At 42.3% G+C, this 12,626-nt stretch overlaps 1 protein-coding gene across 3 annotated transcripts in view; it reads right to left on the reverse strand.

The window, feature by feature from the left end:
- Positions 1-12,626, reverse strand: part of Phka2 (phosphorylase kinase regulatory subunit alpha 2) — a 71,864-nt gene that overhangs the window by 10,756 nt on the left and 48,482 nt on the right. For all 3 annotated transcript variants that reach the window (XR_003849913.1, XM_008835689.3, XM_008835688.3), the window contains exons 19-26: positions 11,651-11,824; positions 6,818-6,906; positions 5,303-5,436; positions 4,429-4,585; positions 3,352-3,431; positions 3,077-3,155; positions 2,842-2,971; positions 2,020-2,121 (exon numbers count right to left, since the gene is read on the reverse strand). Coding sequence is in view for 2 of the 3 variants with exons in the window: in XM_008835689.3 (XP_008833911.1) it covers positions 2,020-2,121; positions 2,842-2,971; positions 3,077-3,155; positions 3,352-3,431; positions 4,429-4,585; positions 5,303-5,436; positions 6,818-6,906; positions 11,651-11,824 (945 nt within the window). In the remaining variant the exon portion in view is untranslated. The remainder of the gene's footprint in view (positions 1-2,019; positions 2,122-2,841; positions 2,972-3,076; positions 3,156-3,351; positions 3,432-4,428; positions 4,586-5,302; positions 5,437-6,817; positions 6,907-11,650; positions 11,825-12,626) is intronic.

Genomic DNA, 12,626 nt, shown 5'->3' on the forward strand with positions numbered 1-12,626 from the left:
ATATATCATCCAGGGCCAAGGACCAACAGAACTCAGGGCAGGGAGGAAATCTCAACCCAGGCCTTTAGGATGAAGCAGTGGGAAGAAGGGGCTGAGCTGGCTGGGGAGCTTAGGGGTGAGGTGGGAAGTACTGCGAGAACATGGTGAGAGAACATGGTGAGAGGACATGGTGAGAGAATATGGTAGGCTCCAGGAGACAAGGAGGCTCTCCCCACTGCACCAGGCCACACCCACTTCCACCATGCAGCATGAGCTCTGGGACTCATACCTGTCCCCAGCTCTGCTCCCTATGTGTCTGGTCTCTAAATATGATCATAAGGGATTATTATAAAAGGTAAATGTGATCATGTGACTGCCCACTTGGAATCCTCCTGGGTCTAGATCTGTCTTCAGGACAAAGTCCAAAAAATATTTTGGTGCCAAAGGAAGCTCTTCTGGCTAGGGTCTCACCTGCTGCTTTGGGCCCCACTCCAGGTACCAGCTTTGGTTATCTGTGTACACCACCCTCCCATCTTACTGCTCCATTTTGCAGCCCCAGCTCAAGCTCACTTTCCACAAAACCTTCCTGAAGCCAGAGAGGTGCAGGGCAGTGGGGAGAGAGGAAGCTACTAAAGAGACTTGATGAGCCAAGAGGGCATCAGAGAAATGGAAAACAGACGCCAATAGGGTTCTGGGAAGTTCCAGGAGGATCTGTTTGGGGAAAAGTATTTGTTGGAAAGAGTTATCTCAGGATTTAGCCAAAATTTTAAAACTACTACTAGCTTCCTAGTTTATAAAAACCGAATCATTACAGGCTGGAGAGATGGCTCAGTGTTTAAGAACTCTGTGAGAACGCTGTTCTTGCAGAACTAGGTTCGAATCCCAGCACCCACATGACAGCTATCAACTGTCCATAACTTCAATTCCACGGGATCTGACACCCTCTTCTGTCCTCTACAGGTACTGCACGACACAGATGCATTTACACACATGCAGGCATAACACTCATACACATAAAATAAAAAAAAAAAATAAATCAAAAACACTGAACCATTAGAAAAGACAGTGAAGAAATGACGTGATGTTTGAAAAAGACAGCATGTCTTCTGTACTTACTCATAATTAGACATGTTTCAAATGATATTCCTCAGTTCTTGGTTTTATAAGCATCTACATAGATTTATATCTAATGACAATTATCTGGCAAACCATGTATACTATTATGATAAGCAGAACACATTAAATATTTATCTTTTCCATTTACATTTCAAGGATTGTACATTTGAAATAAGTGTAAATTACCTTTGGGCAGAGATCTTGATCATTCCTCCTTCAGAAAGGAGAGAAACCACTAATAGACAGTTGATTACCCAATGCAGCTTTCTCTGAGGCTGGCACACCAGGAAAAATACAAAGTACCCAATGTCCTTCTTACTAAATAAAAAGAATGATAGCCCACAGTGTGTTTCTTTGGCTTGATGAAATAAATTCACCAATGTGTCTGCAAATCATTTAGAGTTTTTATGAGGAGGAGAAATGATAATTACTTCAATTATAATTAGGGAGCGTTTGAGAACAAGAATCACACCAGGACTGGGTGATTAGATTTCTAAGTTCTGTGAACAGATTTCCAAGACAGATTAAAAACTGAGCAACACTGGGATGAAGCAAGTGAACTGGCTTCCAGAGGTTAGAGAGCCATGTTCTCCCTGCTCCATGGAGGGTGATGTAGGGCCTGTTTAAGCCAGACCACTCAGGCCATTTGTACAGGCAGCCCTTTCATCCTGACATTCAGCCTTAACTCCCCCTTTGGGTGCTTAGAGTCACAAGAGATGCAGGGCACAGAGGTGTGTGGTTCACTTTGTTAAGATGTCATTGAAACCTGCAAATGATATGCAACAGCAGGAACCTTGAGCCCTCAGTCCATCGCTCTGAGACTGGAGTGCACAATCACATGTTCCTTACATAGAAACCTCTAGCACTGATGCAATCTGCATGTCTGGGAGCTGTTCCCCATAAGTACCCACAGCACTGACTCACCGCTTCTTTCCACACCAAACTCCTTCCCACTCAGAATATGGTGCAGGAGGTTCTTCATGTCGAAGGGACTGAGGTTCATCAAACTCTCTGAAGCTTCTTCTCCTGTAAGCAAACAACTTGTAAGTGGCCCAGACATGGGGTTGGTGATGGGCAAAGGCAGAACTGGGTGACTCTGGGTGGAAGAGGGTGACAAAGGATGCAGTTGATTGCCTGATACAGCTTTCTCTGGGGCTAGCACACCCAGTAAAAATACAAAGTACTCAATGTCCTTCTTATTAAATAAAAAGAATGATAGCCCAGAGTCTCCTTGCTCAGGATTCCCTCACTAGTTCTACAGGGCTAAAAGACAGTGGTCCTTGGGGGGTCTAAATTCTCCTGTTTCTGTTTAGGTCAGTATAGAATGCATTTAATTCCTAGACACAGAATTTTTCAAATTATTTTGATCCTCAATGTTGAGATAGGTTTTCCAAATGATGTTCGTATTTCTGCTAGCAGGACTTCTCCCAGTGAAGGTATGATTATGTGGTGGTGGTTGGGGTTGGGGGAGGGTGACATCCTACAGTGAAGACATCATGAGGCACTTAGCTATCAGATACAGTAAAGGTTCTCATGTGAACATGGCTGGTGCTTTGCCTACCCTGACTGAGGCATGTTATGTTGTGCTACCTGGCATGACAGCAGTCACCTCTCACAATTGAAACCTGGTGGAGCCTGAACTTGCCCAGAGTGTAAGTCTGTTCAGGAATACTTGAGCCTGGCTCTCTGCAAAGCAGGGTCTTGAGGCTGGAACGAGGTGGGTAGAAGTGAGTCATGGCCTCTCACCTGAGCAGTTCAGGCTACGTGCCAGTTCCGTGGCCATCACTTGGATGATCAGTCCAATCCGGAGTCTAAGCATCTCCACAAAGAGGCTGGGCTGGGCCCGGACATACATGGCCAGGTAAACCACGATCTCCTGGTGCAGACACACATGGAAACAGGGCTTCAGGAAACCTGAGAGGCCTGCTGCCACTGTGAGGAGGGTGTGAGTCAGCTACCTCTTCCCACACCAGTGCCTGACCTGTGTGAGGACGGCGATGCTGATGTCCTGCCCACTGGCCTCGTAGATGAGTCTTGTGAGCTCCTCTGGGGGAAGGGGCCTAGGAAAGAGTAGCAAGTCACATATGATGGGTGTCTCCAAGCAGGGCTTCCTCACCCTTAGTGAAGTTCCCAGTTTTCTATGTTACAAGTGCCCTTATGAAACAGTATCTCAAAAAAACCCTTCCTGAACAGTGAAGAGTACTGGTGCTCACCCAGTGCTCTTCCATAAACTGAAAGTTGCTAGAAGAGACTTACGCAGAAATGGTCTTCTCCCGGGGCTCAGGCGGCAGGCCCACTGTGAGCTGCTTCTGGTGGGACAGCAGGTCTGCACAGGCCTGAATATTTGGGGATAGGGGAGTGAAGGGGAAAGAGCTTAGGCAAAGCCAATTGAGAAGGGTCAGTGCCAACAGCAACAGAAATTCACCTTTTAAAAAATATTTTATTTATTATTTTATTATTTTATGTATATGAGCATATTGCCTATATGTATGTAAGTGTACCCATGTCATGCAATGCTCACAGAGGTCAGAAGAGGGTGTTGGATTCCACTGGAACTGGTGTTACTCATAGTTGCTAGCCGCTATGTGGGCGTTAGGAATCAAACGTAGGTCCTCGGCAAGAGCAACTAGTGCTCTTAACAACTGAGCCATCTCTACAGCCCCCAGAAATTCACCTTTACAAACTTAATAATCCACATTGCCTTGCTGAGAAATTCATCCTAGACCTCAGGTTGAGTAATTCAGACAGGGCTGAGTCAATGTGATCTTTGTGTTATCCAGGTATTTCCCCAGGCCCGGCCCATCCACTACAGTAAACACTGTGGACTCCTTGCTATTTGACAAGGCAGGGATGAGGTCTCAGACAGTAATGGCAAGAGTTGCTGACCACGTTCTATTCCTAACCTGCCACTTCCCTCACTCTTCACATGTGACAACTACTGGCACTTTACCAAAACACTCAATTTAATGCCACACAAAGCAGTTCTGGATTTTGTAGGGCCTCAAGGTTATACATATTAATGATCTAATACTGTAGATGTGTGGAAATAAGACCTCAGAGGATGCCAGGCCACAGAGCAGTTTTGTGTGATTTCTTGGTAAGTCTTCTGTGGTTAAGAACCAAAGTAGCCAATCTGACAATTTTCTTCTCTCTGTTCTCTTCCCATAGCAATGGAATGGCAGGAAAGAAAAGCCTTCCCAGTGTTGGGTTAGCTCCCTGCTTTCCTTTCCTGATAAGAGGCCTGGAGCTCCTGCAACTGGTAGATTGGAAGAGGAAGAAAACATAGGGCTAGAGAGGTCAAATGTACGGCCCACACGGCATGTTTGCTCTTACCTCAGCCAAGACCTCCACTTTCTTCCTGAGTAGGCCTGAGATGTAGCGAATCAAACTCCATTCCTGGTTTAGGCCAGCTTTTCCATAAAGCTCGCTGAGAAGACTGTGAACAGTGACTCCGTGCTGTCCAAAGAGATTGGTGTCCCAGTTGGGACCCCTGCCAAGAGGTAGAAAAACGCAAAGATAAAGCCCAGAATATCAAGGCTTGGAGAGGCATTTATTGTTCCATATTTTGCCAAGACATTTCTAGTAAATCTGGGCGTCACCAAGAGGGTTCCATCCTACCAAAGATCGCTACAACCATGTCTTTTGAAACTGAACCCTAACACCCACATATCACTGTGGAATCGTGGCCTCGCCCAGGCTTCTCCTGGCAGGTCAGCGTCAGGAGGCTGAGAAGGGGATGGAAGTGTCATGTGTGGTGATCCTGGGTAATTTGGGTGAATGTAATTATGGTCTGGGATTGCTGGGAAGCCAAGAGACTAAGAAAAAGAACTAAGGAGAAATAAGTTTAACACGGTAAAGACCATATGCTTATTGCTATAGCCTGAATATCTGTGTCCCCTGAAAATTTCTGTGTTAAAATCTTAACCCTAGAGTGATGGCATTTGGAAGTAGGGCCTTTGGGAAATGACTAGACCATGAGGACAGAGCCCTCATGATCCATAAGGTAAGTATCCTTACATGAGAGGCCCCAGAAAGCTGACGCCACTATGTGAGGACAGAGCGAGACAGCACTATCCATGAGGAAGTTGGCTGTTACCAGACACCTAGATCTTCCAGCCTCCAGAACTGTAAGAGACACATTTCTATTCTTTATAATACCAGCTGGTGGTATGTTACTATAGCAGCCAAAATGGATTAAGACACTTACTTGATTACATAAAGAATGTATAGAATATCTGCTTGGTCCTGTAGGTTTGAACAGTCTTTCAGTTGCCCAACCAGCTTCTCACAGTCCATGTCACCATGGTCATCTCTGGAACACTGGAAGTCATCTTCAGAGGTCTGGACACACAAAAGCAAAAAATCAGGGAAAGGGGCTGAGCATGGGAACTTTCAGATGACCAGGTCTTTGAACACTGGCACTGTGCTCGTTTCTATTTTTCCAGGAAATATTCCATATTACTTCATTTATAGGCCTTTATTATATTTGATCAGTGACTCACTATGTTGGTTAATATTTACAAGCGACCAGACTGAACAGGTTAAAACACATGTAAGTTTTATATATGCAGATTTCAAAAACAGGCAAAACCAACTTCTCTATCGCAAATCAGGTTAGCAGTCCTCCTCCCCACCACATACTGAGAATCAAACCCAGAGCCTTGCTAGGCAAATAATCTACCACTGGGTTGCAGCAGTTATCTCTGGACTACAGAGAGGAAGAAATTATTAGGAAGAGGCACATACCATAGCCAATGACAAGTGCACACTGGCTCAGTGACAATTTACTACACTCTATTCTTGAGCTTTTATGCAACCTTTCTGTTTCTATGTTATACTTTAATAAAATATTTGTTCATTTTCCTGAATAGGGTCTCACCATGTAGCCCAGGCTGGCCAAGAACTTGTTATATAGCTCAAATTGACTTCAAATTTGCAGTCTTCTTGCCTTTGCCTCTGGTGCTAGAACTGCAAGCGTGTGTCATTATACCCAGCTTTCAATGGAATACTTTTTTTTAGAAAGCAAAACAATATAAAATGCATGTTTTAAAATATCTAAAAATGAACTCAGATTAAAATATTCTCCAATAGGCACTGGATATTTTAACTCATGTGGGATATAATCGTAGAGACTTCAAATAACAAAAATAGGGACCAATATGGACCAACACCCTAAGATTTTATGCTTCTGAAGAATCTCATTATATTAAGAGTATGAAGAAGCAGACGTGGTGGAACATGCTTATAATCTCAGCATTTAGGAATTAAATGCAGGAAGATTGCAAGTTTAAGGCCAGCCTGGGCCAAGTAGTGAGACCTTGTCTTAAAACAAAAAAACCAAACAATACAAACAAAAGCGTATAAGGAACAGAGTCCCATACACTGTTCCACAAGTCTTCTGCCCTGACTTCCCAACTCAGATAGGACAGGGTGAGGCAGGTAGTTAGTGTATTTCTTCTGGTGAACAGGCAGAAAGCAGTAAGAGCCTTTTCCTACTGGCAAAATAAAAAGTTATGCACCAACATTAGAGCAGACAATCATGCAAACCAGATTTCAGACAACTCAGTGCCTGAATTCGCATCAACATTCAGAGTGTCTAAACCATAAAGTTCTGGTTATAAAGAAATATACTCGTTGAGTTTGATGATTTAGGAGAATTCTTGGGCCTAACCAAGTATTATCGAGTATTACACTTCAAAAATAGCTATTCCAAATACTCTACCTTTTTTAAGAGTGGCTGAGGAGAATCAACAAGATTTAGTGATTTACGGTGACCACTTAGAACTTTAGTTGGCAAAATCTTGGGAAAAACTGGAAAAGAAAATAATGAAGAGAGCTGTTCTGAGGAAGAACAATAATAAGGTAGTTCTTTGGGGATGTGCTGGCTATTCTTTATTTATCACAAATCAAGTGTTGGAACGCTTATCTAGCTTCACTAATCTCAAAGAAAATTTATCATGTAGTCACATCTTATGCTAAATCTGAGAAGAAGAATGCACAGAGCATGAATTTTGACTTCGGAGAGGTGATTTTCACTCACCTCCTCTCTCTCGGGACTGAGGTTGGCACCTTAGGACTGCAGAGATTTAGACGAGATGGTGTCCGACACCCCTCCCTACCCATCTCTTGTTTTTCAGATGAGGAAACAGACCCAGAGAAGGTAGAATATTTGTCCTAGGTCACAGTATTCCATAATCAAGGTGCCTGGGCATCCTGAACAATGTCACTCTGGCATGGCTAGGTGTTATGGCCTTTTTTTTTTTTTTTAACCACTCCTGGATGCAATTACTATCTACAGTCATTCAGTAAGTCATCTCTGTCACCCAGGCTATATCACAACATCTCAGACTAGGAAGTAACTGATGAATATTTACTCATCCTCTCTGTATACACATACTTAGACTAGGGCTCCATGGCAAGTGTCTTCCTTTATTACTCTATTTTCTGAGATAGGGTTTCTTCAGTGAACCTGGAGCTCACTCATTCAGCTGAACTGACTAGACAGTTGAGTTCCAAGGATCTGCCTGCCTCTACCCCAACACTGCCCCAATGCTGAAGTTACAGGTGTATATTGCCAATGCCTGGCTTTTACACGGCTGCTAGGAATCTGAACTCAGGTCCTCATGCTTATTCATCAAGCACTTTACCCACTAAGCCATCTTTCTAGTCTCCCCCACCTATGCATATCTAAGGGTATTTATTAAGACAGGTGTAGTAGCTAACATCTGTAATCCCAGCACTTAGCAAGAGGATTGAAAGTTTAAAGTCTGTATAGTTGTGTTCATAGCCAGCCTGGACTATATGATGAGCCCTGCCCCCCGCCCCAAGCTAAAACCAAACAAGAAAGACCAATTCTCAAGAATAGGTAAAAACAGGAGAGAAGAGAACAGTAATATTTTTCAGACATGAGAAAGATGAAGGTTGGAAGATAAGTGATTTAACAGACATGGAGCAACCTAACTCCAAGTTTGCAATGGGGAAATCCATGAACCAGTCAGATTTACTTCAGAGAATTCTCTGAAGTGTCAAGATTTTGTTGTACTGGGTACTTCTGGAACTGGTGTAGGGCCAAGGGGACTGAAAAAAGGAGAACAAGGAGATACTGTGTGAGAAGCAGTGAACTCCCTAGATGTTCTCCTCTTCAGCACATAGCATGGGACTTCCTTGTTTAGGAGGACAGAATATTAGAGGGTCTCTCTGAAGAAAGTGAAAGAGGGAGGGCATCTAGGTACAGGCTGACTGACACATCCAGGAGCCTAACTGTACTCCTCAGGGAGATAATATAACTAGGGATCCAGGCAAACAGTTCCTTACCCTTCCAATAGGATAATGAATGGGTGACCGTGGAATACCTCTGGGAAACCAGCCTACACCATGCAGCCCCAAGGTCACAAGCCCCATTCTGCTTGGAAGTTTTCTTGCAGGACTGGCTGAGCATCAGGAACTGAAGGAAGAACTCTAATGCAAGAAATAGATACCTGTGCTAAGAGGAAAAGGTATCTTGGAAGTGGAAACTATCCAGGGAGAACTAAGATAAAAAGCTCTGCCACTTAATATTTTTAGAATAATAAGAAATTATATTACATGTATGAAACAAGAACACATGCAATTTTAGGGAATGACAGTTTAAAAAATCACAGTAAAAAAATACAATTGAAGAGGTGGAACAAAAAGTTGAGGTGGGGGTTGAAGCAATGGCTCAGCAAATAAGAGCACTTTCTGCTCTTGCAGAGGACCTGAGTTTGGTTCCCAACATTCACATGGTAGCTAACAACCACCCATAACTCCAGTTCCAAGGAATATGACACCCTCTTTTGACCTTCAAGGGCACTGCATATACACAATGCACACTCATACACATAAAACAAAAATAAATATATTAAAATTTTTTAATTAAAGAAATTGCACTCAGAATACATAGAAATATGGGAAACAGAATATAAATGCTAATAATTTCTGCAGAAGTCAATAAAAATACATGAAAGAAAGAACAGAGGAAATGCAAGGAAAGAAACGAGTCAAAATTCTTAGAAAAAGTTTACATGACTGAAAAACATAAATTTCCAGATTGGAAAGGTCCACTGAATACTCAACACAAAAAATGAAAATATACACAGGTCAAGATAAATCACTAAAATTTCAGAAACTGTGAACAGAGAAGACTTAAAACCTTTCAAAAACAGTTTATAGTTGAAGGATTAAAAATCAGAATGGGCTATTTCTTAACAGGAACAATGGTAGCAAGGATATAATAAAGGGCGAGGCAATAGCTCAGTTGGTAAAATGCTTATCATGTAAACCAAAGGAACTGAGTTCAACACCAGAACTCACGTAACCAAGCTTGGCATGGTTGCATGTACTTATAATCCTAGCACTAGGGAGGTGGAAACAGTCAGATCCCTGGGGCTTGTTGGTCAGCCAGCCTAGCCTAATCATCAAGTCCCAGGTCAGTGAGAGACCCTGTCTCAAATAATAAAACAAGGTGGAGGGTACCTGAGGAACAACCTCAAAATTTGATTGCCAGCCTCCACAGGAACACAGACACAGACACACAGACACGCACATAGACACAGACACAGACATAGACACACACAGAGGCACACACACACACACACACACACACACACTCACACACACAGACACACTAACACACAGACTCACATACACACACCACACACACACACACACACAGACACACACACACAGACACACTCACACAAACTCAGACACACTCACACAAACTCAGACACACTCACAAACACACACACTCACACACTCACACACACTCACACACACACTCACACAGACACACACAGAGGCACACACACACACACACACACACACACACACACACGCACACAAAGAATGCAAAGGAAAATACGCTGTTAATCTAGATTCTAAATCCAAATTGTCAAATGGGTATAAGATATTTGCAGGTATTTTCAGACCTGTAAGAACTCAGTAAAATTACCTACTATGTACCATTCCCCAGGAAGCTACTGGATGTTCTTCACAAAAAATAAGAGTACCAAGAAAGAGGAAGAGTTGAGGTACAGAACACAGGAACACCAACCTGGACATGAAGTCAAGGAATTCTCTAAGATGACAGTGAAGGAAGGTCCCAGAATAAAAGCTACATTCCAGACAGGGAAATCAAACATGCCAGAATGGATGGGAAACAAGCAAGCTGAGAGCTTTCACTGCCATGCCTTTCACCACATTTAAAACTTAAATTTATTTTACTTATTTATGTGTGTATGTGTGTGGGGGGGTGTCTGTCTGTCGCCTGAATGTGCGAGTGCACACACTTGTGCACATGTGTGCCCATGTGGAGGTCAGACAGAGGATAACTTACAAGAGCTGTTTTTTTCCTTCTACCACATGAGTCTCTGGGATTGGACTCAGGTCATCAAGCTTGGTGGTAAGTGTGTTCACTTGCTAAGCCATCTCACTGGCCCTATACTGTTTATTTTTAACCTATGGAAACTATTTCAGAATGTGTTCCAACAAAAGAAAGGAATAAATTGAGAGAGAGGAACACAGAAATTCAAAAAAGAGGGATTACAACTAAAGAGATGAGCCAAGGAAATTCCCAGGATGACAGACATATAACAGACCTACAGCACAATTGGCCCAGAAAGGAGACTTTGCAGACTTTAAGGAAATACAATTAAGAGATTCACTGATATGAATCACCTTGTGGAAATTTGCATTGTGAGGGCACTGGAACACTCAGAAAGAAGGCAAAGAAAGTAAAAAGGGCAACATTCATTTTGGAAAAAGTAAAAATAGGAATATAATCATAGTATGCTATAATGCTCAATTGAAAACAATACTTGCATAAATACTATAAAGTATGAATATTGATTTAATTTAATTTTAATACAACTCTCTTGGTAGGTTTGGTGGTTTGAGTGAGACTGTCTCCCATAGGCTCCAAGTATTTGGATATTTTGTCCCCAGTTGGTAGTGGTGTTTTGGGAGGTCTTAGAAGGTGTGGCCATATTGGAGGAAGCACTGTCACTGGGGGCGGAGTTCTTAAGCCTTGCCATATCTTGAGTCACTCTCTTGCTTCCTGTGCCTGCTTGAAAATGTGAAAGCTTAGCATCTGCTCCTCCTCCAGCCACCTCTACTGCCATGCCTCCCTACCTACATGGATTCTTGCCCCTTTGGAACTGTAAGCTAAATAAAACTCTTCCTTCTATAAATTGTTTTGGTCAATGTTTCTATCACAGCACCAGTAAATTAACTAAGACAGTAGGTTAAGGAAAGTGAAGTAGAGGAGTGGTAATTTAAAATAGCTAAAACCTTATCCATACACTAGAACGTCAATAGGTACCAAATCAAACTGATGCCTCACAGAAATAAGCACACATTATTTTAGAAATATGGGGATATGTAAATGCCAGAAAAAAACATCTGCAAGAGCTGAAAATAATCACATCTAAGTAGAAGGCTGGGGGATGGGCACATTTTTTTAAGGAATGACTAAAATTATGTACATATATTATTTTGATAAAGGGAGGTATTTTAATAGAAGAGTTTAATAACACACATGGAGTTTCCAAACCCTTTGCTTTGGCCATCACAGAAAGTATGTCCCGAGTGGAGTAGATAGCACTGAAAACATGGCTGTCTTCTGACTTCTTACAAAGAGGGGGCAGGTAGCATTTCAAGGATGTGCTTTGCAGAAGGTGGTTGATATACTGGTCAAGTTCATCTTGGCTTTCTGTAAGTGGTCAATAAAGGAAAACTGTCAATGAAAACAAGTTGCAGAGATATCTTAAATATGTAATAGTGAATGTGTATAGCAGGCAGCACTGAGTAGACAATATTTAGCTACCGATATTTGCACCTCTACATTCACCTAAGGAATAAAAAGATAGTGACAAATAGGATGTATGTGTATATAAGTTTATCGTTTGAAAAACTTCATTCTAGGAAAAGAAAATCCAGAACAAGATAGTTTTTCCATCACATTGTCCAAAGGTAAGCTTTGGAATATGAATACAACCTGAAGGACAGCAGTTGACGTCTTTTAATTTGTTAAGAGTGAGCTAAACCATATAGACCTCTCTGCATTTCCAGGTATGCTCTAAAAGTAAAAATGGGTCACTTTGACCCCAAACCAGGTTCAGAATGAGAAATGTTATATACATATGGTACCTCACTCACATCTAATCAAACCTAGGTCATTCTTCCATTCTTTTGAAAAGTCAAGCCAAGCAAAGTGTTTCTGTTTTCAGAATTTACTTTGTGAGGTCTGAGGATGCAGCTCAGCAATACAGGCATGCACAAGGCCTTGGGTTTGCTCCCAGGTTAGGACTTAAGCTTAAATAGCTGTGAAAATCCCTTTAAGGAGCAAGTGGAGCAGGCAATGCAAATAAACTCACAGGGGCCTGAACTTCAGTGGGGTACATCAATTTTTTTTTAAAGAAAAATCCTTGTGGGGCTGGAGAGATGGCTCAGCAGTTAAGAACACTGACTGTTCTTGCAGAAGACCCGGGTTCAAATCCCAGCACCCACGTGGC

The sequence above is a fragment of the Nannospalax galili genome, unplaced genomic scaffold (genome assembly GCF_000622305.1).
Source record: "Nannospalax galili isolate Female #2095 unplaced genomic scaffold, S.galili_v1.0 scaffold217, whole genome shotgun sequence".
Classification (NCBI taxonomy): Eukaryota; Metazoa; Chordata; class Mammalia; order Rodentia; family Spalacidae; genus Nannospalax; species Nannospalax galili.